This window comes from Orussus abietinus, unplaced genomic scaffold (genome assembly GCF_000612105.2).
Source record: "Orussus abietinus isolate OABI.00-Male unplaced genomic scaffold, Oabi_2.0 scaffold65, whole genome shotgun sequence".
Taxonomy (NCBI): domain Eukaryota; kingdom Metazoa; phylum Arthropoda; class Insecta; order Hymenoptera; family Orussidae; genus Orussus; species Orussus abietinus.
In genome coordinates, this window is record NW_019394317.1 from 283208 (window position 1) to 305388 (window position 22181).

Genomic DNA, 22181 nt, shown 5'->3' on the forward strand with positions numbered 1-22181 from the left:
CGATGCACATAGAGAGGAGCGACAGTGGCATGCTCCGGTAACGTTGGCTCGTATCTCGGATCGATCAATCGGTGGAACGCTCTCGGGGTGATATTACGGCCTTGCCACTTGACGGGTTAAGGGAGCCCGCCACCCCCGTAAGCGGCCGGCTCTATATGGGGTGGCCTAAGCGGAACTTCCCTCTCACGGGCCAATCATCCCAAAACCGATGCACTCGCCCGCCCGGACCGACCACCTCATATTTCTTCGCGAGAGCGTTTCACCCCCTGCCACCCCCTGAAAGCACCACCCTCGAAATACGGCCCTGGAAAGACCGGCAATTTCCGCGACCTTCTATTTTCCGAAATTTCCGCAAAATTCGGTAAATTCCAGAAGTTGCCGCGAAACTTTGCAGTTTTACATTTTACTGGAGTACAAAATTAGGTTTTATGAAATTCCGTGGATTTTCCCTTGAGGGTCGATATCCAATTTCTTTTCCACTTTTCCGCGATTTTTTAGTCGGAAAAGGTGAATTTGGGGCTAGGAGGTCCAATAGGGATAACCTTGTTTTTTAAATCTTTCGCTTCCCCGGATCTACCCTGTCGCTGGTCACGTCGGGGATAAACATAATCGAATCGCGACAGGTTTGAGAAATGACGACGGAGGCACCGCCACGCCGTAAACTGTACTCGGGTAAAGTAAAGTGCATTTTATTGCCCCGGTAAGACCGGGTCCAGAGTCGTTGGAGGCGACAGGAACACCGAACAATATATCACCGGGTCCGTACAAAGGCACGGCGAAAAGTTTCATCTTTCCTCCGGTCCTTCGGCGTGAGCCCACGTGTCATTAGAAAGGATACTCGGGGATGCTTTTTCCTGGGGAGAAAGAAGTCGCGCGTGTCCTTCCGAATGATGTATCATTCTCTAGACGTCGGCGGAAGGCAATTCCAGGATCCCGACCTAAACCATATCCCCGGAATCGAATGGCCACGCCTTGAAGTGACATTCCACTTTAATACCCCTTCCCCTAATCCTTGAAAACTAATAAAAATAATTTTTAAACATTTTTTCAAGGTAGGGTAAAATAGATCAAGTGAATCGGGGCAGGATTAAGTAGCATCTCTTGAGGTACGAACCCAAGGTCGGGTATTCCTGGCATCAAAAATCCCAGGTTCTTGGTATTAATTAAAAAGGACAGAAAATAAGATTTCTCCGGAATGAAAATATTCCTGGCCATCGAGCGCGTCGATAGGTGGAGTGCAGTCGACAGGAGCCCTGGATTTCGGGGCTGGGAGAGCCTGGAGCCCTCGGGGAAAGTTTTCCACTGGAGAAGTACCGAGTGCAACTTCCCCGAAATTAATCGCAGGGAATAATTGTGTAGGCAGGTACGCCGGGGCACATAAAGCAGCGCAAACTCATGCGAAATGAGAGCCGAGCCCGTGGAGGGTCCGGGAAGGATGAAACGAGGAGAGCGCGGGCATCAAAAGTTAAAGTAAAAAGATGGAAGGTACTCTAGGGAGAAGGGGTGAGAAGGGACCAAGGGACCAGAGGGAACCAGGAGGGAACCGGGAGCCAGAAGAGCCGAGATTCCCCAACAACGCCGAATATCGCGCCGCGCTCGAGGATGATTGCCGCATCGCCGGGGGCTACGATTTAAAATTTAACCGCGTAATCAGCACGCGGCCGCGTTTTAATTTGCATCCGCCAATATTTATGTTGAACCGTGCGGTCGGACCCTGAAAGGAAATACGGAGAGCCAGGATTCCCCGTCTATCCCGAGAGCCGGTCGGAGGTGCTCGGTGCGAGTTTGTCTTCGGACGGTAATTCGCTCTCTGGCGTGTTTGCCCTCGAAATATGCCGATACCGGAGAACCAGGAACTCGGGGAAAAGTAGCCCCTGATAACGAGCTCGAACGCCGGCGAATTATTCAAGAAAGGAATTTTTTATGAATTTTTCGTCCGGCCTTTGCGTCGTCTCTGCCGCACCCGACACGATCCTGCCACCGTCGAGGTGGTTTCGATCATTTTTATTTCTCATTCTTTGATATACATTTAAGAGTTGTTATATTTTTTGCAAGAGCATAAGGTCGCTATCAGCCTTGTATAGATTTTTTGGAGGGGTGCGACAAGCGTTCGTCCCCGGATAAAATCAAATTCGAAAGTCGGCGATAAACGCGACCTGATTCGGGGGTCTAAGAACCTTGGCGAGTTCTTGGAGCTTATCCGGTTTCCGGGGCTTGTCGGGTTCTCGATACTTGTCGAGTTCTCGATAACTTTCAGGTTTCTCGATGCTATCGGGCTTGAATCCTCCCCGAGCTCGATCGGAACTAATCGGGAGCCCACACTCCGAGTTCGAGTCGCAGCGAGTCGATGGAAGCGAGTCGTGCTCGATTACCAATTTTCCGGAAATATCTCCCCCCTAACCCCCAGGGTCCTTGTCAGGAAAACTTACTCGACACCTCTACCGATCCTCCTCGAAAAGGAAGGACTCGATCCAGCCTACTTTTCTGTCATGTTTTCGAGATCGAAATGTCTCGAGCAGCGTTTCGAGGCTAACCGAGCCGAGGTCGGATTTCCACTTTCCGGCGAGTTCCACGATCGCCCGCACGAAAGCGGGTACTTGCCGAGGGCGGAAAGTAGAAGTTAAGGCAGCCAGAGACGAAAGTAGATACTAGGTAGAATTAAAGTGTCGATTGGAAGACGTGGCGCCCATTTTCCACACCTTAAATAAACTCGGGGGCCGCAGTTAGCCCCGCCACGTTCGGCCCATCGCGATCGAGTGCTCTCCTGGAAATCAAGCACTACCTTCGCTAAGGTACCGTGTACTTAACCATCGAATAAGCTTAGCCGAAGGAGGAAAATCGGCTCTGTAAGCACTATCCTGCACGCGGGGGAACCCGGTCAATTCATGCCCCGTCTTCTACGGACGGACCGAGCTTCTCGGAAAAACTTTCGCCTTCCGAAACTTTCTCCCTAACCTCGATGTACATGGGGGGCATTTCGCGAAATTTCGCGGCGAAAATTAGAAATCGTAAGACGCCGAATAAAATCCACTCAAATTATGCGCACCATAAAAAAATCCACTTCTCGAAGCTTGAGAAAAAGCACCCCAGTAAAAATGGGTACAGCGCAAAGAAAAACATTGCGATTAATGTAATTGTACCTAGCCCTTGATTTAACAGTGTTTAATTTATTTTAATATTACTCCCGCTGGGATGTAATTTCTTTTCTGGATTATTACCCGGAAGGATCCGGATGATTATTTGAATTCGCGAATGGGACTTCTAGGTGCAGGAAAAAGTCAGAAAACCGAAGGTCTCGGTGCATCTCCCGTAGCCCCAACGCCGGGGGATGTTTGCAGTCCAGCATAACAATAAAAAGCGGCTAATTAAATGAATTTCCGTGCCCTCATTAATTAACAGCGCGGCGTGCTCTCCTTTTGTCGGAGGAGGGGCGCTTTTCATGTACCCCAGAGACATCGATCCTCGCAGGTTGTAAGAAGAGAAAAAAAATGTATATATTCAAAACTATACATAAACATATATACCAGGTACATGCGCCATGACTCACAATTTACAGCCCGCGAAAATCGCCGGGGTATTAATTAAACCTGGAGATTATTTTTAACGATTTACCGTATCGGTTGCACTATCGGATACAGAGTTGCGGCGCTCGATTGGAAGATTCCAATCAATGATTTTTGTTGCTATCCCGGAGCTTTCATATCCGTCCGCGTGATACATCCCATGAGTGCGATAAAATCGAACGTTTAAGCGCGGCCATAATTTTTCCCGGAATTTTCCCTATGCCCAACGCATTTTCCGGCCTCTTGCCAAAGAGTGACCCGGTGGCCGAAATTCGGCACGACCCCATGACGCGAGTTTGTCTGGATTTCGGGTACTCGACATACGTGGCTGGCACTTGACCATAATAGATACCCCTGGTATCAGAGAGCGCATCCCGGACGCGCGAGGACGTCCCAGGCTGCAGTTAAATCGGATCATGGGGTGGGTCCACCCCCGTAACATCGGGATAAGTGACGAGGGGTGAGGGGTGATAACTCGGGAACGGGTCGCCATCGAGTGCGAATCGTCTTTGGGGTCGGGATTATTACGCGAGAGTGGGCTTGGCGTTTCGTATCAGAATGCATATTGCATTTCTGAGGGGTGGAATCGACCGTGGGGGTTGGGAGAGGGGCAGACCCCGTAGCCAGAGATCACGGAGGATCCGTCTATCGGGAGGCTGGGTGATAACGCCACTCGACGTACCGTCGGCCGGAGGACCACCCCATAAAGGACCCGTAAGGACCCCCGTAAGGACCCGAGCAGGGTGCAGGATCCTCCAGCAGTCACTTTATTGAACCACCGCCTCCAGCCCTCGGATAAGAGGCCGTTTATCATTATATTATCCTTCCAGGACCAGCCCCGTTTCATTCAACGCGACCTCCTGTTAACATCGAGGGAATCTAGAAACGTGTAACAGAAAAATTGTGGATGCGTGGATCGATCAGGCTGGATTTTGATCCAGGAAGGTTTTGAGTTTCCGGTGAACTTCTTCGGTCGATTGGGTATTTCCGGGATGTCCTTATCCTTAGGGCAAGGCCTCGGTGATCCTGGATCCCGAGATTGGCGCGATTAAGGCCACGTCAGTAGCCCGATGACGGCGCATGCGTCTTATGATGGGGATGCATGTAGGGTGTCCCTGGCCGGAGGCGCAACACGCCGATCGTAATGCGGTAGCTCGTATATTTGGTAATTAGCCCGCTCGGTTCGATGCCTCGCGATTGCCACGTATCGAGCTGACTGGTCGATCGTAATTGGTCCAGTGGCATATAGCGTCCGGAATCGGGGATTGCCCCTTAATGCGTCCAAGGCGAGGCGCATCTTAAGGACCCCGGAAATTGAATTTCTCCAGGCGGGACGTTTCGGTCCCCAATTCCGACGAGGAATACTTCGAAATCTGTTCCAAAGACATCCCTGAAAGGATTTTCCCTGCCTTCTGGATTGGACTCCCATCGATGCGAAACTTCGTCCAAAGGACTTCCCTAAAAATCGAGATAAACCCGTTCGTCCATTAAACGTCGATGCACGAATAATTGAGATTACCTTCGGATTTGGAGGATTACTATTTTTTTTCTCCCCTAGGATATGTGGAAATTAATGTGGTTCATTTAAGAAGGAATCGGGACATTTAGGGATCACCAGGTAGGACGAAGTCCTCTCTTTCCTCCGAGATGCGTCGACCAAATCCTCTAACCGGGGCCTGCTTTTCGACGATTTCCATGAAATTTTCCGCCCCAGCCGATCCTAACGAGAAAACTGTCGATATCGATGCCGACTGCACGCCGAGAGACGCCCCGTCACTCGCGAGCTCGGGATGATGTGTGCCTAAAACAGGATCAACACAATGCAAAGTAATCGCACTTGTCACCTGGCGTATCCGGGATTGATGAAAGTCTACCGGCGGCCCATCTACTAAATCTACCAGGACGGGGCTCAATTTGTCACCGCGATGCCGAGCAGAGCCGTGTCCTCGAAATAAGGCCCGGCATCCCTAAACGATGACGATATCTCTTGAAAGAATTTTTTTCATTATTCTTCCTGAGTCTCGAATGAAAATCCTCACGATCCTGAATTTTATTTTGAATCCTGGAGGAATAGATTTCATCTGGAGCGTTTATTGGGAATTTCGATCCCGGGGTTGGTCGAGATTTCGTCGCAAATTCAGGCCCAGGGTGGCGGTTCTCCATCGACGCGTTAACGGAGCATCCCCTGTTGGCGGTACCAATAATGGCCGATCGAAGGGTTGTCTTCGGTGTTTACAGCATTTCTCCGGCATTCCGCGTTCACGCCCGAAACACCCATTCCGCGGATCGTAGATCTGCAGCCCCCCTGGGCTGCCGCCATAACTTTTCAGGATCGCCGCAGTTCTCTACGAGCCGCGATTTATCGGCGATTCCCGAAGAGCTGCGCCATTTTTTCCCCCCTCCGAAGGAGGAGGAAATCGTGGATCGAACAGGGGAAGATTGCGCAAAGATTGCGACCCCGCGGTCTAAGAAAATTAAGCGGGGCAAGGGGGATCTCTCGGGGACGTAAACGCCCCCCCTCGGGACCCGGAGACGGATTCCGAGGGGGTTTAAGTGCAACCATTAAGATTTCACCACCTCGACACGACTCGGCCCCTCCCCTTGTTCCCCGCGATTTTTGCTCCCGCACCCCTTCGAGGGACCCCCCGCGACGCCTCCACTTCGCGTCCGACGAGGGTGCGCTCCTCGTAAAAGCCACCCCCGGCCCTTCCCTTTGCTACCCCGCAGAAGGGGGCATGTCCTTGTAAACCGTCTAACGCGAATAAAATAAATTGCCCCGCGTAAATATGGCCCCTCGATCCGGGGTTTAAGGGCGGCTCTTCGGAGTGGGTCGACCCGAACCAGGAACCGTACATTTCCAGACCAGTCCTAAAAAGAACCTATCCCCACCTTCTCCACAAAGAAATTAATCCGCCCTCTCGCAAATCCATCAACCTCGCTCGACTCCAAAATCGCACCTGGGGCAAGTATCACCTTTAAAAAAAAATGGAGACAGTCGGGAGTCGGCAAAATCGCAAAATTTCCTTTTTTTGCCATTTCTGGTGGCTTGATTTTTCGAGGCGAGGTGTTGATTCTCGGTATTTAAGGGCTCGATTTTTATTCCTTGTCGATTATTCGTTGTTTCTTGGAAAATCGATTGGCGCACCTGGATCGATCGGGGGTGCACCTGGCCGGGGGCGTGCAATTACCTGGCGCCAAAGCCTCGGAATAAAAGAGGACGTTTATCCGCGTTTCTCGCGTTCCCTCGCATTTCCTCGTCGTAACTCAGCCTGTAATTCTCGGGGAGAGCGACAAATCCTCCCTTCGAGTCGGCCGACGAGCCGCGACTCGATTTCGCGGGGATTTAGCGCGGAGCTCGACGATATAACGCCCTTAACCCGTAATCAGGGAGCGACGCGTTAAATCGCGAAATCGCGAAATCGCGGAGCGACCAGCAACGAATGGGACGACGAAACATCCCTGGCCCGGTACGGGCCTCAGTCGGTCGCTTTGATTTACCGCGGCCGACTATTATGCCGGTAAATGAAGCGCGCCCCCGTAATTGTGGCTCTAGACTAAATAATTATCGGCCCGATTTTCGGCCCGCGCGCGCCATTTTCCGACTAATTTACACCTCGACGCGAGAGTCGATTAATTAACGCCCACCAAGTTTCCTGAGCGGCCTCTTTCCGCGCCCCGAGGACTCCTCTACTCCCGACTTGTCTCGAAATGTGCAAAATTTCGGGAACTAGACGTTTTCTGGTATCCATGCGTGGATATAAAATTCGGAGAATTTAAAGAGACAGGTCCTTTTTTTTATAGACTGATCGATAGATCTTCAGACTTGGTATACTTTTTATTTCATTTCTAGGTCCTTGGGAATGTTTTCAGGTGCAGTTTCTGGGCTGTCAGAACTCGATCGGAATCTCTCTCCGAGTTTCGATTACATCGCGCTCGAGCACCGGCTCCATCGGGTCGTTTGTACGAACAATAACGAAGTTCCGGAACTCGTGGAGTATCGCAAAGACGAAGTAGCTCGTCCCATCCTGGTCGAGGAATATCGAATTAGGCCGCGGAACACCGAACGTCTTTGGACCTCCCGGACGACGTCCTCGGATATATCGCGTTATCCCGACCCCCCGCAGCACTCCCGTCTGGACAGCGTCAGACCTCAGGGTGCGCCTGGAGATCGATTTGGACTTTCGGGGGATGAAACTTCTTCCTGAATTTTTTTCAGGTTTTTCCCTAAGAATTGCGGAAACGGACGTATCGAGGGTGATGCTTCGAGACCGTTTGATAAATCCACGGACCGCTGTTCATCGATATCTCGGCGGGGTGATTTATTACATGAATTTATCCCGCGGGGTGTATTTCCACGCGGGAACCGCAGTGTGGAGATTTAGGCATTAGCCAACCGTTCCATAACGAATTCATTACCCACCGAGATGGAGCGTAAATGAACAAGGGGTAATTGTGAAAACGTCCGCAGTTTACAATTTCACGTGGAGCCGAGTCCCTCGTTAGATCTCGCGATACATCGTCGGACGATTATCGGGGGCATTTTGATGGGATTTAATTAAAATCCCGGCAGCCACTTCGGGGAACAATTTGGGGACCGATAGAAAGCCTCTCCCGATAATTTTGAGGGAATTCCCTCGCCAACTTGGGCTCTTCTTCTTCGGGGTCCTCTTCGGGGTGTCGAGGCGCCTCGAAGAAAAATTCCCGGAGCCGGCTTCAGATTAATTTTCGGTGTCGTAATGAAATTTCTCGGATAGTTAGTCGGTTTCATCATCGGCGAACCCGCCAAGTTCGGGGCTGCGTCGCACCCTGAAGAATCCTCACGCGCCCCGAATTAATGGACATAACTCGGGCGGGTTAACTTTGCCGATAAAAAAATTACAGACGGGACGAGCGGCAATTGGAGTGCTCGTAAACGGTGTAACATTGCAACGTGGGTTGCATCGCACCGGCGCGTGCATTGCCACCACTTTGCAGCCGTTACTACGAGCGAGTTACGAGGTGTACACGGTTCTACCAGTTAGTACTGTTTCGCGTTCATGGCTGCTTTATGAAGGCCTTCGTGTAGCCCTCGCCGGTCCGCGTCCGAAAATATTCCGTTTAATTTCATCCCGAACCTGTGCAATTCCGACATAAATGTATCGAATCATCCATCGGGTACTTAACATCCTTAAAGAGTCCCGACGTGGTCTCCACAAATTTTCCTTAAAAAAAGAAAAATTAACAAAAACCAGAGATTAAGGATTTTATGCAAGAGGAGGTGTTTCTTTAAACATCGTCCAGCTCGCTCGAGAGAAATTGAAATAAAATCCAGGAAAATTTCTAGGATTAATTAGAGGAGGGTAAAAGCAATTTTTGCCACGGTGGTTTTCACTTTGCCCGCTAATGAGCCTCATTTAATCCCCCAATCGAGCCATTTTCGAGGGAGTAACGAGCACCGCGACGTCTTTCGGCCGCGCTTCGCTTTCGTTAGGAAACCCGAGGGACAGAGGGAGAATCGCTTAAGAGAATCCGCCGTTCGATAGGGTCGTTACGAGTCATCGATTCTCGGGACAAATAGCGCCAAGGAGCAAGGTAATTACTCCGAAAAATGGCCCCGCAATTAGGTGCATTGCCGGATCGACCCATTTCCCAAGTGGAAGTTTCCTCGGCGCTTTTTCCCTCCTCTTGAGTACACTCCGCTATCGAACAGAAATCTCTTCAATTTACGCGATTTCCCTAATTTCTCCCTTTTCCGAAAATCCATCGTCCTCGATTTCTTCCCCGTTTTCGAGCACTAGCGAGCGAAAGTGGAAATTTGGCCGAGCAACTCGCGGATTTATTCCGGAGGCCGTCGTTAAATCAAAAATCCGCTTCCACGTGGGAAGTCCGAGTTCCCATCCATAATCGGCAAGTGTTGGGTGACAATGCACGCACACCGAGTCGAGGTACCCGGGCGTACAGTCGAAAATCGATTTCGATAGCTTGACAATTAACTGGCAGACAATTTACTAGACCGGCCGAAAGTTTATGCGGATGCACCGTCGAGGGTTGCCGGGAATTATCCCTTTGTTCCCGGCATGGCAACGGACGCAACAATTGGCCGGTGGAGGAGCGGCAAAGTGCGTAATTCATTGAAAAGACACGACAATGCAGCCCGCCAGCTGGTTTTCCAATCCGGAATTCCTGACCACGGCTGTTGGGAAAGGTCCAATCTGACGCGCGGCCATTCGATCGACAGCGTCCTCCGAACCATCCTCCGAACCATCCTCTGGACCGTCCCCGGAGATGACGACGAAGGGCGACGAAGACGTCTCCGATTTTTTCCCCCTTTTTCTTTCGCCCAAATTCACCGGCATAACGATTCCACCTGGCGACCGCAGCTTCCTGGGGCGGCTCGATTGGAAATTCTCGATCCTTACGAGAGCGCAACGTCCGGATGAAAGTTAAATCCGGTGCGCTCAATGGAAGGCAGTTAACAAGATTCAAGACGGGCCGGGGAGAAAAAGACGAGCCGAGGAGCCCGAAAGGATTCCAATTGAAGCGTTTCATCTGTAACTTCAATGAATTCCTCCCTTCCGGCGGCGTGCCTCCTCCGGCGGTCCTTCTTTTCTCTCTCCGCTCGTTTAATCGCTCCTTCGGCGTAATCGGTGGATTATCGGGCTTACCCGGGACCTGAAACAATGCCAAATAATGAGCAACAATCTTTATTGCACACCGCCGCGATTTAAACGTGCCTCTGGAGGACCACAAAGAACCTCTGGAGGACTCGCGTAATGGCGGCTCCGAGGTCCATCCTTGACATTATTTTCTATAAAATGTACTTTTTGGACACGCTGAATTTTGGCGTCCAGGGCGGGATTTTTTTAAGTGGATGGGCTAGTGGTTCGTTAGGTTTGGGAATAATCGCTGGTTTGCGGGAAACCTTCTTCGGGGCTGCTCAATCAGTACGTGGAGTACCAGGAAACGCTGCAACCACGTCTCGACGACGTTGCTGCAATTCTGCCCTGGTATTCCGCGTTGTGTGGCCGAGACTATTACTCGAGGTTGGAGATAGACTCAAACAGATGGAGATTCTGTTTGCACGGCAGGGCTTTGTGTATTTACGGCCGGTTATATATCGGACGCGTTGCCGCCAAGCTTAAGCGTTGCTCTTTAGGATAGTCAAGGATCAGACGAGTCCAAACCGGGATTGGTACCCTGGTGAAATAAATCTTTGATTTCGAAAGACCGCCTTGGAAACTTTAAATTTAATTTACAAGGTAGGTTTATCGAGTCATGAAGAACTGCAAGAAAAATCAGGGAAGAAATAAAACGACATCTTTTCATTATTTACCTGGTTTTTCAGTCTTTCCAACAATTCCTGAAGACGTCTCGCCGTCTCGGAATTCTCCTCTCCAGGGATCTCCTTTTTTAATCCCGGCCGTGGCAGAATAAAAGCAATGAATCCCGAATTACACGGCCGCGATTTCGGTTCCCGAAGTAATCTTGCGTAAGGAGAAACCCGGAGGAGTATGACAAATGGTATTTTTCAAGAACGGAACTTGGCATGGAAGTGCAATATAATAGTCCCCCTGGAACTACGAGAAAACCTCGTTGAATTAGCGCCAGCGTCATGCCAAGTGTCATTAAAGCCTGGAGTTTATCAGTCTACTCTATAAACTTTTAACTCCCCCCTTGGTTTTTCAAAACATCACCTAAAATGAAAAAAAAAATTATACAAGAGGACTGTGCGCACGGTCTAATTATAAAATGTAATACGAGTCGGGCAACTGCAAGCCGATAATGATTCTTTTTTTTTTCCGGAAAAATGGCCACTTCGATCGGCCTGCTCTTGTCTCTCGCTTTTCCAAAATTTATCCCATAATAAACACGCGAGCGCGTCGCTTGGCCGGAAATTAATTAAATGCGATTAAAAGGGCATCGAATTGCGGGTAAAAGATTAAAGAAAGTGAAGATTAAATTACGGCGAATTTGAGCACGGCCCGGAATCCCGGGATTGTGCGGGATTTCGCCCTGTCCGGTTTTTCCGGACAGAATGCGATATCCACTAGATGTATACTAAATGTCCACTGAATTTTTAGTGGACGTGTGAAATCCATCGGACACGCATTATTTGATCCGGCCCGAACGAGCCTGCAGGATGAAACAATAACCAGCGTGTTTCGCAAATTTAGTTAAAGGCCGCACCGGGAAAAATTAATACCGCTTACGCTTTAACTTTATTGCCCTGTCCCATTGGATCTCGTATGAACATCCATCCCGATATTGATTTCCAAAAAATCGGCCGCTTTGCCCGGCAGTTCCCGAAACGAGATTTGCATGAATTAGTCTCTCCCTATCTCGATTGTCGATCCGAAGGGGCGAATAAATCTGCGTGGAAAAAATAAATGTAAAAAAAAAAGAGAAAATTCAACTTTTAGGTGGACTTTCTTCGGCTTCCGCAATTTTGGAGCCGCGAAATTTCCTGTTTAGGACCTTCTCGTACCTCGTGGAGGTACTCACTGGTTTTCGGAGCATTGTGCCAGTATCTGGATCTCGGGCAACAGAATTGTTCGGAAGCGACAGCCGAGAGCCCGGAGTCAAAGCAATTTGTCAATCCTTTCTCACGCTCGCACTTTGCATCCCCCTGTAGGATTTTCTCTTTCAAAGCGAGCCACCCCTTCGTGCCGGAGACAGCGACTCGACAAAGCGGCACCCCCGAATCGAACCACTGCTCCTGTAAATCGATACATCGATCAGGATCGCTCGAGACGAACTTATGCCACTCGCGACCCTTGCAATTCCTCCTGGCTCCCGGAGAGAACCTTCCGGTGTTACAGCGATCGCATAAATGTCTCGATCGAGGATAATTCAATGACGTTTGAGTGACTACTGCCCGAGAGGATGCGAATTAAATGCCCGATTTCCCTGCGCCCTGATTTCCTCTCTTCCACCGGCGTCGCGATTGTTTTCCCTGGATTATCCTCCACCGATCCCGTTTCCCCTCGAATAAAAATCGGTACGGTTCAAGGCATAGGGTCGAAAAAAAAACCAGCGAGGGATAAATAATAAGAGGACTTTTGACCGATCCTAAATGTCAAGACGGGAAAAAACCGGATACCTCCCGAAGGGAACAACAAATTTAGTCCCTCCTTTATCCGTTTTAAATGCCCGATTTTCCCTCTTGTGCAGGTAATGCGATTACTTCCCTTCCCAAGGATCTCTTCTCTGAACGAGACCCAATCGAGTTTGAAGCACCGCGGAGAAAAAAAGTCTCGCTTTGGTTGGGAATAAATTTTGAAAATTTAATTTCTTCAGTTTTTTCACGCCATCCGGCATAAAAGGGGTGGATCGCGCATGGGGATGCCGGGAAAAACGAGCAAGGAGTGGAAAATATTTAGTCTCCATAGTTTCGAGGATTACGTCGAAGTGAATCCACTCTAGCGATCGAGGATCGAGGAGGGATGAAAACTCCGTCGATGGCGTTTCCAACGGGGATCCTGGCTCGCCGGGCAGGATTACGGGGAATGATTTCGGCAACAACGAAGGTATCGGATCTGGATATCGTTACGGAGATGTAAAAAGGCCGAAGTGGTGTAATCCGAGCGCCGATTTCGTTCGGTTCGTTTCTACTCCTATCACGGGCCAGGAAGGGGAATCATCCTCGGCCGTACGTGTTCCAGTTATTTGCTTCATCCTTTACACGCAGAGCCCAGGGCGCGGTACAAAACTAGCTCTCGGGAGCAACGTGAATGGAAAACCGCGGGATTTATTTGAGCATCGGTCACTCTCAACAATGCAGGTTCCCTCGGCGATCGCTCTTCCACTTTCTTTACTTATTTCTGACCTATTTCCTGCCGTTCGTTTTGCGCGGCTAACGAGCATCCTTCGGATTTCATCTCGGTAATGATTAAATTCTTCCCGGGGTAACCGCATTCTGCCCCGGGGAGCAAGGCGGGCGTAAAAAATGGCGGCACGATTGCCCCGCCGAGGAATCCATAATTTCGCGAATTTTCGGATCGGCCCCGTCCATCCGGAATTACGGGCCGTTAATTGTGCACGAATTACTTCGGCCACTTCGGACAAGGTCAGCGGACGCGATTTCGACGTCCGAAATCCGAGTTTGCGCCGATTAAATTTTCAACCCCCCAAGTCTCGCGCCCTCCTTACTCCTGGATTAGGCTCGCGCGGCCAATAATTTAGGTGGATCTGTCGAATGTGCAGCCACCGGTGTAAACGGCTCATTAAATCAATCGATACGTCGAGTACTTGCTCGCGCAACAGGCAGGGGATTGAAATTTCCGAGATCCCGGCTTCGAGGGAGCGAACACCTTCCCCGGCACGTCGAGACGATCGGATTCGTCCCGACGCGTGATTTTCAGAATTTCCATTTTTATCATCAACTTGCACCTTACACCTTGAAAGGCGTCAATAAATTTAAGTCAGAGAGATTGGATCCGCGGTCACGGGACAAGGAATTTCTCAAGTTGCAGTAATTTCATCCTTACTTCTCGAGTCTCTTCGACCGGTTAACCGATCCCCGGGTCTATTGGCCGTCAAAGAATTCCCGAAATTCCTCTGGGTAGGAACCCTTCGTCGGGGTCCTCGTCGAGGGTCAAGGATCCGAGGGAGCCGGAGATCGATGCCGGTAATTTCTGAAATTCCCACGAAAGCCGAGTCTCTCCTATAGTAGATTTTCCATATACAACATTCAGAGGTGTCAAAATTAATTTAAAATATTTTTCACATAGTTTTCCATCTTGAGGGAAGCAGAATCGAGGGTGGAGAGAGGTGTAAAAGGTATCCCTCGGCCTGGCCATAATTTTCCAATAGGGGCACAAGCCTCCGCGGGGTCGGATCTCGCAAATGGCGAGTTCGTCGGTCCATTGAGGGGCGCGAAATGGGGTGGTTCGGGTCCCGTAAGAAGGTTTCCCAGGGGATAATTCGAGGCCACTCCTGGCCACTCTCGGGGCTTCCCTCGGGAAAGGGCGAAGACGTCGCGGCGACTCGCGACCGCGACTCGGCGACCGTCTCGACCGGGCGTGACGAGAGCTTTCGGTCGATATCTTGAACCTCGTTTGACCCGTATTTCATACCTCGGAGTTCTAAGCGGCTTGTCCTATTTACTCTCGCCCTGTGTGTGTCAGAGGGCGACGCGAGGGTCGGCAAAGCGAGAGGCGCGAAAAGCGAGAAGCACGAAAAGCGAGGAAGGAGAGGCGAAAAGCGCCTTCTCGGCCTCTAATCGGCTGACCGACTCCGGTTATCCCTCGGGACCGATGTTGTTTTATATCGGATCGAACCCGATCGACCGTGCCCTCCTTCAGGGGGTGGGTTCCGCGGGAACCGTGCAACCCCCGGATAAGAGGGCGCGGATTGACTCAACGACGGGACTTCGGAGAAAATGCGCACCCTGGGCCCGCGTGCTTCCAAGGTCTCGCAGATAAATTCTCATCCAAAACGTCCGACTTCCATCCCCGTCGCCGTTCACCCTCAGCCCTTAATCGGGCCGAAGAATCGTCATCCACTCCGGGCGCCGCCGAACTGGGGGCCAACTTCCTGCCCTCGGCAGCGAGTTCCGAAACGCTAAGTGGTCAATCCCGGGCGAATGGCAAGACTTAACTTTCGGCATTGAAATAATGAGTTCCGGGCCCGGTGGGATTGGCTTTCTTCGAAAACACTGTTTCGCCCCAGTTCCGGCCGATGAGCGGTCAGTCCTGCAGAGGTTCCAACTCGGTTAACGAGAGCCCCTCTTCTCTCCTCCTCGCTCCCTGTTTTTCCTCGCAAGAATTAATCGAACGAATGGCCGGTTTCCGAGGGAGCGTAGAAAAAGATCCGAAGAATTAGAATAGCGTCCCGATAAATTAGTTCCAGTCCCAGGGTGCGGTTCGTAGAGTTCATCTTGGTGGCGAGTAAAATCCGCCTGGGCCTTGATCTTGCATTCGTGCTCATCGCCGTTCCAGGACCCACCGCGTTGATTGTGCGCTCTCGTGGATTAAAATCGTCTCGGGAGCAAGTGGTCCTTAACATTGACCGTGGCTCCTAGAATCTCGGACGATCCTCCTCGGCATATGAAACTGCCGTGAACGAACGTCGAGGGCTCTTAAAGCTTCCGCAATTTTCCGTTCGAGATGAAACTTTGATGGACGCGGGAGCGACTCGCCGGTCCGCCGATCCTAAGACACGTATGCGCCTCCTCGGGCACAGAGAGCCGAGCTTTTTCTCCGGGTAGCCGATTCGCATGCATGCATGCATGCCTGCACCCCAGGATCCCGGCATCTCTCGTCCCAGCATCCCGGCTCCAGAGGGGCGCGCCTCTCCTCGTTTTCCTTTCCTCCTCCTTTTTAGCCTTCCCTTCTCTCGGGGGTATTCGACGGTATGTTCGCGCAGTGCTCCCGGGTGCTCGCCGGGTTGAATCTTTAACCTGGGCGACGCAGCCTGTCCGAGATTCGAGTTGCCCCGGCTAGTCGCTCCTCTAATATTCACTCCTCGCCGAGGGGTCTGACCTACGAAAAATGGTCCCGCAGTGTCCTGGCACCTAACGAAACCCCTGGACCTCCAGCCACTCTCTACTGAAAGGTGATCCTTGAAAATTTTAAAGAAAGTCCTTAGAAACGCCCTCGGTCTGCAGAGGCTCGTGATATTCCATTACCGATCCCTCTTTCGGTGCTACCGGGCGTATATCGACCCGCTGGGGTTGGTCTTGCTCCTTCCGATCGAGTCCCCACTTTCCCTCTGATTCGAATTAGTCTTTCACTTAAGCACAGGGGATGCGGCACCGCATGGTGGAGCGAATGGTTTCTCTGCACGCTCCATATGTGCCCTGGTCGTCCTCAAAACACGGGAGTTGTTCGGCACAATTCTCAAAACCACCCCTTCGTCTTGTTCTTCCGTCTCGCCCGAAAGCTCTGCATTTCCTGTCAGCGAAATTTCGATATTCACCCCAAAAGATGACGCGATGTCATTACCGATGATGCCGCATCGACTTTCCAGGGTGATTTTTCTCTATCGATGGGGAACGCCGAGTCTCTCCGTTGGATCGGCAGATTAGCGTGTTGGCGGTACATCAAAGAGCATGCAAATCCGATTAGCGGCTAATAATGAATATGAGACCGTCCCTCGCGTCCTGGGACAATCTCTAAAATGATATTTCAGGGGATCGGTACCGAGACCAGCCACCGTAACCTCTAATGGGATTATCTGTCGCAACTGTGAACGCTTCCGATATTCCCCTCCGCCCTTTTCGCATCCTGTAGATCGCATTTGCCCAATTACAGTGCGAGAATGTTGCGTTTATTTCCAGCTCATGGTTCCATGAAATTCAGTCATCGCAGAAATGACGGGGGCCGACTTTGCCCGGGGCATCGCCAACCCTTTGTTCCTCGGCGAAATGTTTTCCGAAGATATTAGTCACTGCTGAAAGGAGAACGAGGGGAGAGTTAAATTCCCACTTATTCCGTAAACCAGAAATGGCGCGACTTGGAATATGGCAATTTAATGATTTTTCTCTGAGTTTATTCCATGCACGTTCGGGGAAGTATTCACCCGGTTTTCAATGCTCGTCAAATGCGTCTTCCAGGGCGAGCTCAATGGGGGTTGTAAAGCGACTGTTTCGACGAAAAGGTTCGATGAAGTTGCGACGCTTCTTCGGGCCGGCCATGTTGCCTCGGTCTAGCTGCTCCTTGTAAAATGTTCGCGCTCCGCCGGCGTACAAAGGGTACTTCAAAAATTTCTGCAGCAGAAAATAGAGTGAGGTGTATCCCGAGATGCTCGTGACATGTAACTTAAAGGTAACGATTTAAAGAACCCCGGCAAGACGAGTGGCAGGTTCATTACACGGGCTGCAAAGAGGAGAGCGCACGAGGCCATGTAAATTTCCTCGGAACTCCTTCTTTACCCGGGAACTATTTCGCAAAGTATCGCAAAAGTGGTTTCAAGATCGAGGACAAGCCGCTTTGCTCGCCGCTCAAAGAGGCGAGTGCTCTTCGAATTTTCGACGATTAAACTCGCGAGTAAATTCCCGAGTCTCCTGATCCTTAATAATTCCTAACGATCCTCAACCATTTGTAACAAGGTAGGGGTAAATAATTCTTTCGTTTCCCCGGGAAAACCGACGAGTTTCGAGGAAATCCGTGAAAATCTTTCCGAGGCCGAAGACGAGTCGCTCGACGGAGCATTGCTCGTCGCTCAAAGGGAGACCATATTTCACGCTTATTACGCAGAAAATAAGAACGCCACTTCCCGAGCCCGGGACGCGGATTACGAAGTAAAAATGTTAACGCGGTGGAATAGTTTGCGAATTATCTCGAGGCGGCCCAGAGGCGCGGGACCAAATGCCTTCCCCTCGTCCCCGGCTCGGATCGCGCGAGCCACGAATCAAAAAGAAGCCTTCGAAAAAGCTTCCTTTCAGAGCTTTCGGCTACCATTCGATTGCGCGATACGCGGATGCATTTGCGGCGCATCGGTCGTGTCTCACTTTCCCGACTGACTCCGTCGTGTTTCAGCGGGAGAGGGCTCTCGCAAAGTGCGCTTTTTTCCTCTCGACGAGTAGTCGATCGAACGAGCGAAAAAGAGGCGATCCTGCAGGAAACTATGCCCATTTCCGATACCATGTGGCGAGTGAACCGCGACTCCCTACCATTTTTCCCCATTTTATCGACGAGTAAATCAGAAAACGTAAGAATAATGTGTAATAAATTAATGTCGCCGGAAGATGCTCACGCTCTCGTCGTATTCCGGATGGTCCATTAGGGGTGTAAAATTAATGTCGCAATAGTTGTCGATGTATTCCGTGAAGCAGTCGTTTTCCAAGGGAACGCCGGCTATCATTTCGTCTACGGTCTCTTTTGAGACGAGCAGGTTGAGGTACTTCTTCACCAATTCCCTGCGACGTCCTAATTTGAAGTAAAGAACGGATGCTCGTGTAGCTATCTAATGAAGAGTATATGTTTCCTAATATTTATTCTCGTCTCACCGATTAATTGCACCTCGTCGTCCTGTGGTGGTCGAAACGACGATTTTGTCTCGGTACGCCACTCGTTCGCGATTTTCGTTGGCGAGTTTCTCGGCGAATCGTCGACGATGCATTCTCCCGAGTGATCACGTCCATTTACCGACCTCGCCGACATTCTTCATAGCAGCTCCGTAACTCTCACAAAGAAATGCGAAAGTTTAAGGGAAGTCTGATGCGATGAACTGGTGCAGTCTCCGGGATTTGTTTGAATGTAGTTATACTTACGGGAAGCCGATTAGAAACCTAGATATTTGATCGAAATACCCCGGTCTCCATGGAAACGGTTGTCGCCTAACAGGAAGAAACGTGTACGATGTTGCGGCGGTTGCCGTAAGATGGTAGCACTTTAGTGCGAATCATTTTTCCACCGGGGAGAAGCTTCTCTGGGGGTCGCTCTTCCCTTCTAAAAAGTAGTCTGCTAGGTTTGCTGCAGATTCTTGGGTACTTTGAATGATTTTTTCTGGCAAGGGATATTGGAGTAAAAGAAATTTTGGATAAAATCGAAGAAAAATGGCTACGGCGGCCAAAACTGGTCCGCAGGATATGCCTCCACCTGGAGGGTACGGCAATATTACGTACGAGCGAGTCAAGTTAAAAACCATCATCAGAGGTAATAATTGGCACCGTAAACACGTACTCATAGTCTCGTTAACGTAACTGTACGAATTTCGGTTTCCAATTTTCAGGCCGCACGATTCTGGGATTAGTATTAGGATCCATTGCCATTGGAGCTACGATACTGTCCAACACTCTGAGACGGAGGAAAACAGAGAAACGTGAGGTTCTCAGTGGATACTTTGCTATTTATCCACTGCTTCTGGCGGAAAAAGAACGAAGGCATGTTCTAATTCTATATTTAGCACAATAAGGATATATTAGATCATTTAACGGACCCTTTGGGTTTATTTCGACACTATTATTTAGGAAATAAAATGTTATGCAATTTTAACCGTTCACATGGGTATTATTGTAAGTTGTTACTTACAGGGTTTTAAAATATTTACATGGCTTGCGGGCCGAGGAAGAAAAATTGATGCGTAACTTCCCTGAGTGGGAAGTCGGTACACTTCTTGGAGAACCGATATACAAGACGATACCAAAAGAGCAAGTGATAATCCCAACAGAACCAGAATGTTACATGCATTCCGATCCCGAGGAGTCGAAATTCCGTAGGACATTCTGGATGTACCGGTAAAATTACACGATACGGTAGTCTGAGCTTCGGTGTAGATAAGGAAGTGTTAAAAATACATCTTGTAACGTCTTTGAAGGATTCTTTCTTTAAAGATTTTATGTGTTATCTATTTAGTCTAGCAGTAATATCGTGAATATTGATGGTAATAAAGTTCTGCTTTGTCGATTACACTCGCTTCATATTGTAAACTTAAAGATCGATTGCTTAATATTTAGTTCACAAACAGGGCTGTTATTTATCATTGGTCTTTAATTATTTCAAATGATCGGCATTGTGACTTGCAATACTAAGTTTGCGTTATAATTTCAAATACAATGGCCTGAGGTATAACTACAGGTAGATTTATAAAACAAGAGATTTGCCGTAACATTAAATGGAAAATCATAGACTCAATAATTAGAGACCTACTAATTGAAGGCTTCGATTCCTTCGCTGTTGCATAGGTATAGCCATATTATTATGAATTTCTCTCTGCTGTAGTCAGTTCCTGACGAATATTCTGTTTAGTTTCTTATAGTATCCAGGAACTAGAGCTGAAATTGTACTAGTATTTAACTTAGAGAACAATGGACAGTGTCGGAACAAAAATTTCACTCAGACCTATTGAAGTTAATTATCATTTAAGTGTGAGTCTAAAAATAATTCAGTATATAGGAACATGGCTTCCTAAAGGAAAACACCGATCAATGTATAAATTCTACACAATTTGTAGTTGCATTACCATACTAGGAATCTATCTGTTCGTCCAAATTGTGAATTTAATAACCATTTGGGGAGATATTGAGAAAATGGTAGCTGGAGCATTTCTCTTGATGACAAACACAGTACATGCCTTGAAGGTTTGAAATTATGTTACTTATCATTGCCAAAAAATGATACATCGATTCAACCAGATGTTTCATTCAAGGTAGTTGTCATATTGCGTTGTCAAAAACGAATTCAATTACTACTGGATACTGTCAACAGCGAGATGTTCAATCGATGCAATGATAAATACAAATATATTTTGAATTATTACACATGGAGTGGAATATTTCATCACATTGCATACCAAAGTTTTGGAACTGTCGCTGTTGTATGTTGGGGGTTTACACCAATTGCAAACATAATAACAGGAAAAGGGAGACATTTACCGATGGATGGCTGGTATCCATACGATACTACAAAAACCCCAGCTTTTGAAATAACCTGTTTACATCAAAGTGTGGCTGTTATAATTGGATGCTTTCACAATGTTGCAATGGATACACTAGTTACGGGTCTTCTTACCGTGGCATGCTGTCAATTGGAAATTTTAAAATGTAATATTTACTCGTTGGGAAAGCAAGAACATTCCGAAGAATTTTCAATTTCTGAAGGAATAAAAGATCAAGACAGCCCAGAAACAGTTCTTTATACGCTTAAAAGGCACATTCAACACCATAACGTAATTATCAGGTTAGGTTCCTTTCCATTTGACAGGTGTTAAATGAAAGCCTTATTTTTAGGCCCTACTCATAATTTCAATTTTTGTAGTTTTGTGAAGGAAATTGAAAATATTTTTGGGACAACGATACTACTGCAATTTTTTGTGAATGGTTTTATTATTTGCATATCTTCATTTCACATAGCACAGGTGATTTCATAACGACCAGTACGACTTAATATTGACATTTTTAATATTGCAACATTTTTTTTAATCTTCTCATAGATGAAAAGTTACACTGCACCAGAATTAATCGGCATGACAATGTACATGTGTTGTATGACATATCAAATCTTTATATACTGCTGGCACGGAAATGAATTGTACCTTCAAGTGAGTTGTCATAGTTTCACGTCACATAATGATATACATATATCGAAAAATGATTAGAGGTTTTGTTAGAGTCAAAGCGTAGCACTCTCTGCATATTCCGGAGCATGGTGGAATTGCAGTCAACAATACAAGCGCAGTTTACTGGTAATTATTGCCAGAGCTAATAAGCCATTCAACTTGACAGCAGGAAATCTAATGACAATTTCGCTAAAGACTTTTATGGAAGTAAGTCTTTCGATAAATGATAACCTACATTGATATCACTGATCTTACGTTACTAATTAGAAACCTGCTTGTAGATATTACGGACATCGTACTCCCTCTTTACCGTTCTTCAGAGTACAACGATGAATTAAATCTAGTTCGAAATTATCCGAAGCAGTATTGACGATAGCACATGATTATGACAATTGAAAACCATTCATTATTAAAGGAAAAGATTAACTCACAACTTCTGAAAGTCTTGAAGATCTTACTAACATTGAATATTCCTTGATAGGCTTTAAACGGCTGTAAATCATAAGACATACATAAGAGCAGTAAATGATAGCCTTAAACAACAAGCAGATCTTGAAAATAAAAACCATAAGTTGCTGTTAGTACTAATAATATGCAATTAATATAGTATTAATAGAACTAGATCCGTGAAGTGGATAA

The 22181-nt window shown here is 48.4% G+C and overlaps 3 protein-coding genes across 3 annotated transcripts; 2 read left to right on the top strand and 1 right to left on the bottom strand.

Annotated features, from left to right (window-relative positions):
- Window positions 1-17070: 17070 nt before the first annotated feature.
- LOC105703024 lies at window positions 17071-18646 on the bottom strand. Its single transcript, XM_012431078.1, has 3 exons — window positions 18493-18646; window positions 18240-18412; window positions 17071-17250 (listed from the first exon to the last, which is right to left on the bottom strand). Exons 1-3 carry the CDS (start codon window positions 18644-18646, stop codon window positions 17071-17073), a joined length of 507 nt encoding a protein of 168 aa, XP_012286501.1.
- Window positions 18647-18931: 285 nt separating this feature from the next.
- Window positions 18932-19894, top strand: LOC105703050 (NADH dehydrogenase [ubiquinone] 1 alpha subcomplex subunit 13). The gene is made up of 3 exons (XM_012431130.2): window positions 18932-19141; window positions 19218-19368; window positions 19519-19894. The coding sequence occupies exons 1-3, from the start codon at window positions 19042-19044 to the stop codon at window positions 19724-19726; spliced, it is 459 nt and encodes a 152-aa protein (XP_012286553.1). The 5' UTR covers window positions 18932-19041; the 3' UTR covers window positions 19727-19894.
- A 96-nt stretch (window positions 19895-19990) lies between these two features.
- On the top strand, window positions 19991-22172 carry LOC105703025 (odorant receptor Or2-like). Its single transcript, XM_023431749.1, has 6 exons — window positions 19991-20565; window positions 20634-21163; window positions 21242-21341; window positions 21417-21524; window positions 21594-21749; window positions 21824-22172. Exons 1-6 carry the CDS (start codon window positions 20293-20295, stop codon window positions 21878-21880), a joined length of 1224 nt encoding a protein of 407 aa, XP_023287517.1. The 5' UTR covers window positions 19991-20292; the 3' UTR covers window positions 21881-22172.
- The last annotated feature ends 9 nt before the right edge of the window (window positions 22173-22181 follow it).

Bases quoted from the DNA above. Each gene is read 5' to 3' on its own strand.
- LOC105703024 (XM_012431078.1), bottom strand. From the start codon at position 18,646: ATGTCGGCGAGGTCGGTAAATGGACGTGATCACTCGGGAGAATGCATC. The intron at 18,413-18,492 runs GTGAGACGAGAA...ACTTCAAATTAG, and splicing joins CGACGAGGTGCAATTAATCG to GACGTCGCAGGGAATTGGTG. The intron at 17,251-18,239 runs GTGAGCATCTTC...TTTCTGCTGCAG, and splicing joins ATCCGGAATACGACGAGAGC to AAATTTTTGAAGTACCCTTT.
- LOC105703050 (XM_012431130.2), top strand. From the start codon at position 19,042: ATGGCTACGGCGGCCAAAACTGGTCCGCAGGATATGCCTCCACCTGGA. The intron at 19,142-19,217 runs GTAATAATTGGC...TCCAATTTTCAG, and splicing joins GTTAAAAACCATCATCAGAG to GCCGCACGATTCTGGGATTA. The intron at 19,369-19,518 runs GCATGTTCTAAT...TGTTACTTACAG, and splicing joins CTGGCGGAAAAAGAACGAAG to GGTTTTAAAATATTTACATG.
- LOC105703025 (XM_023431749.1), top strand. From the start codon at position 20,293: ATGGACAGTGTCGGAACAAAAATTTCACTCAGACCTATTGAAGTTAAT. The intron at 20,566-20,633 runs GTTTGAAATTAT...GTTTCATTCAAG, and splicing joins ACACAGTACATGCCTTGAAG to GTAGTTGTCATATTGCGTTG. The intron at 21,342-21,416 runs GTGATTTCATAA...ATCTTCTCATAG, and splicing joins CTTCATTTCACATAGCACAG to ATGAAAAGTTACACTGCACC.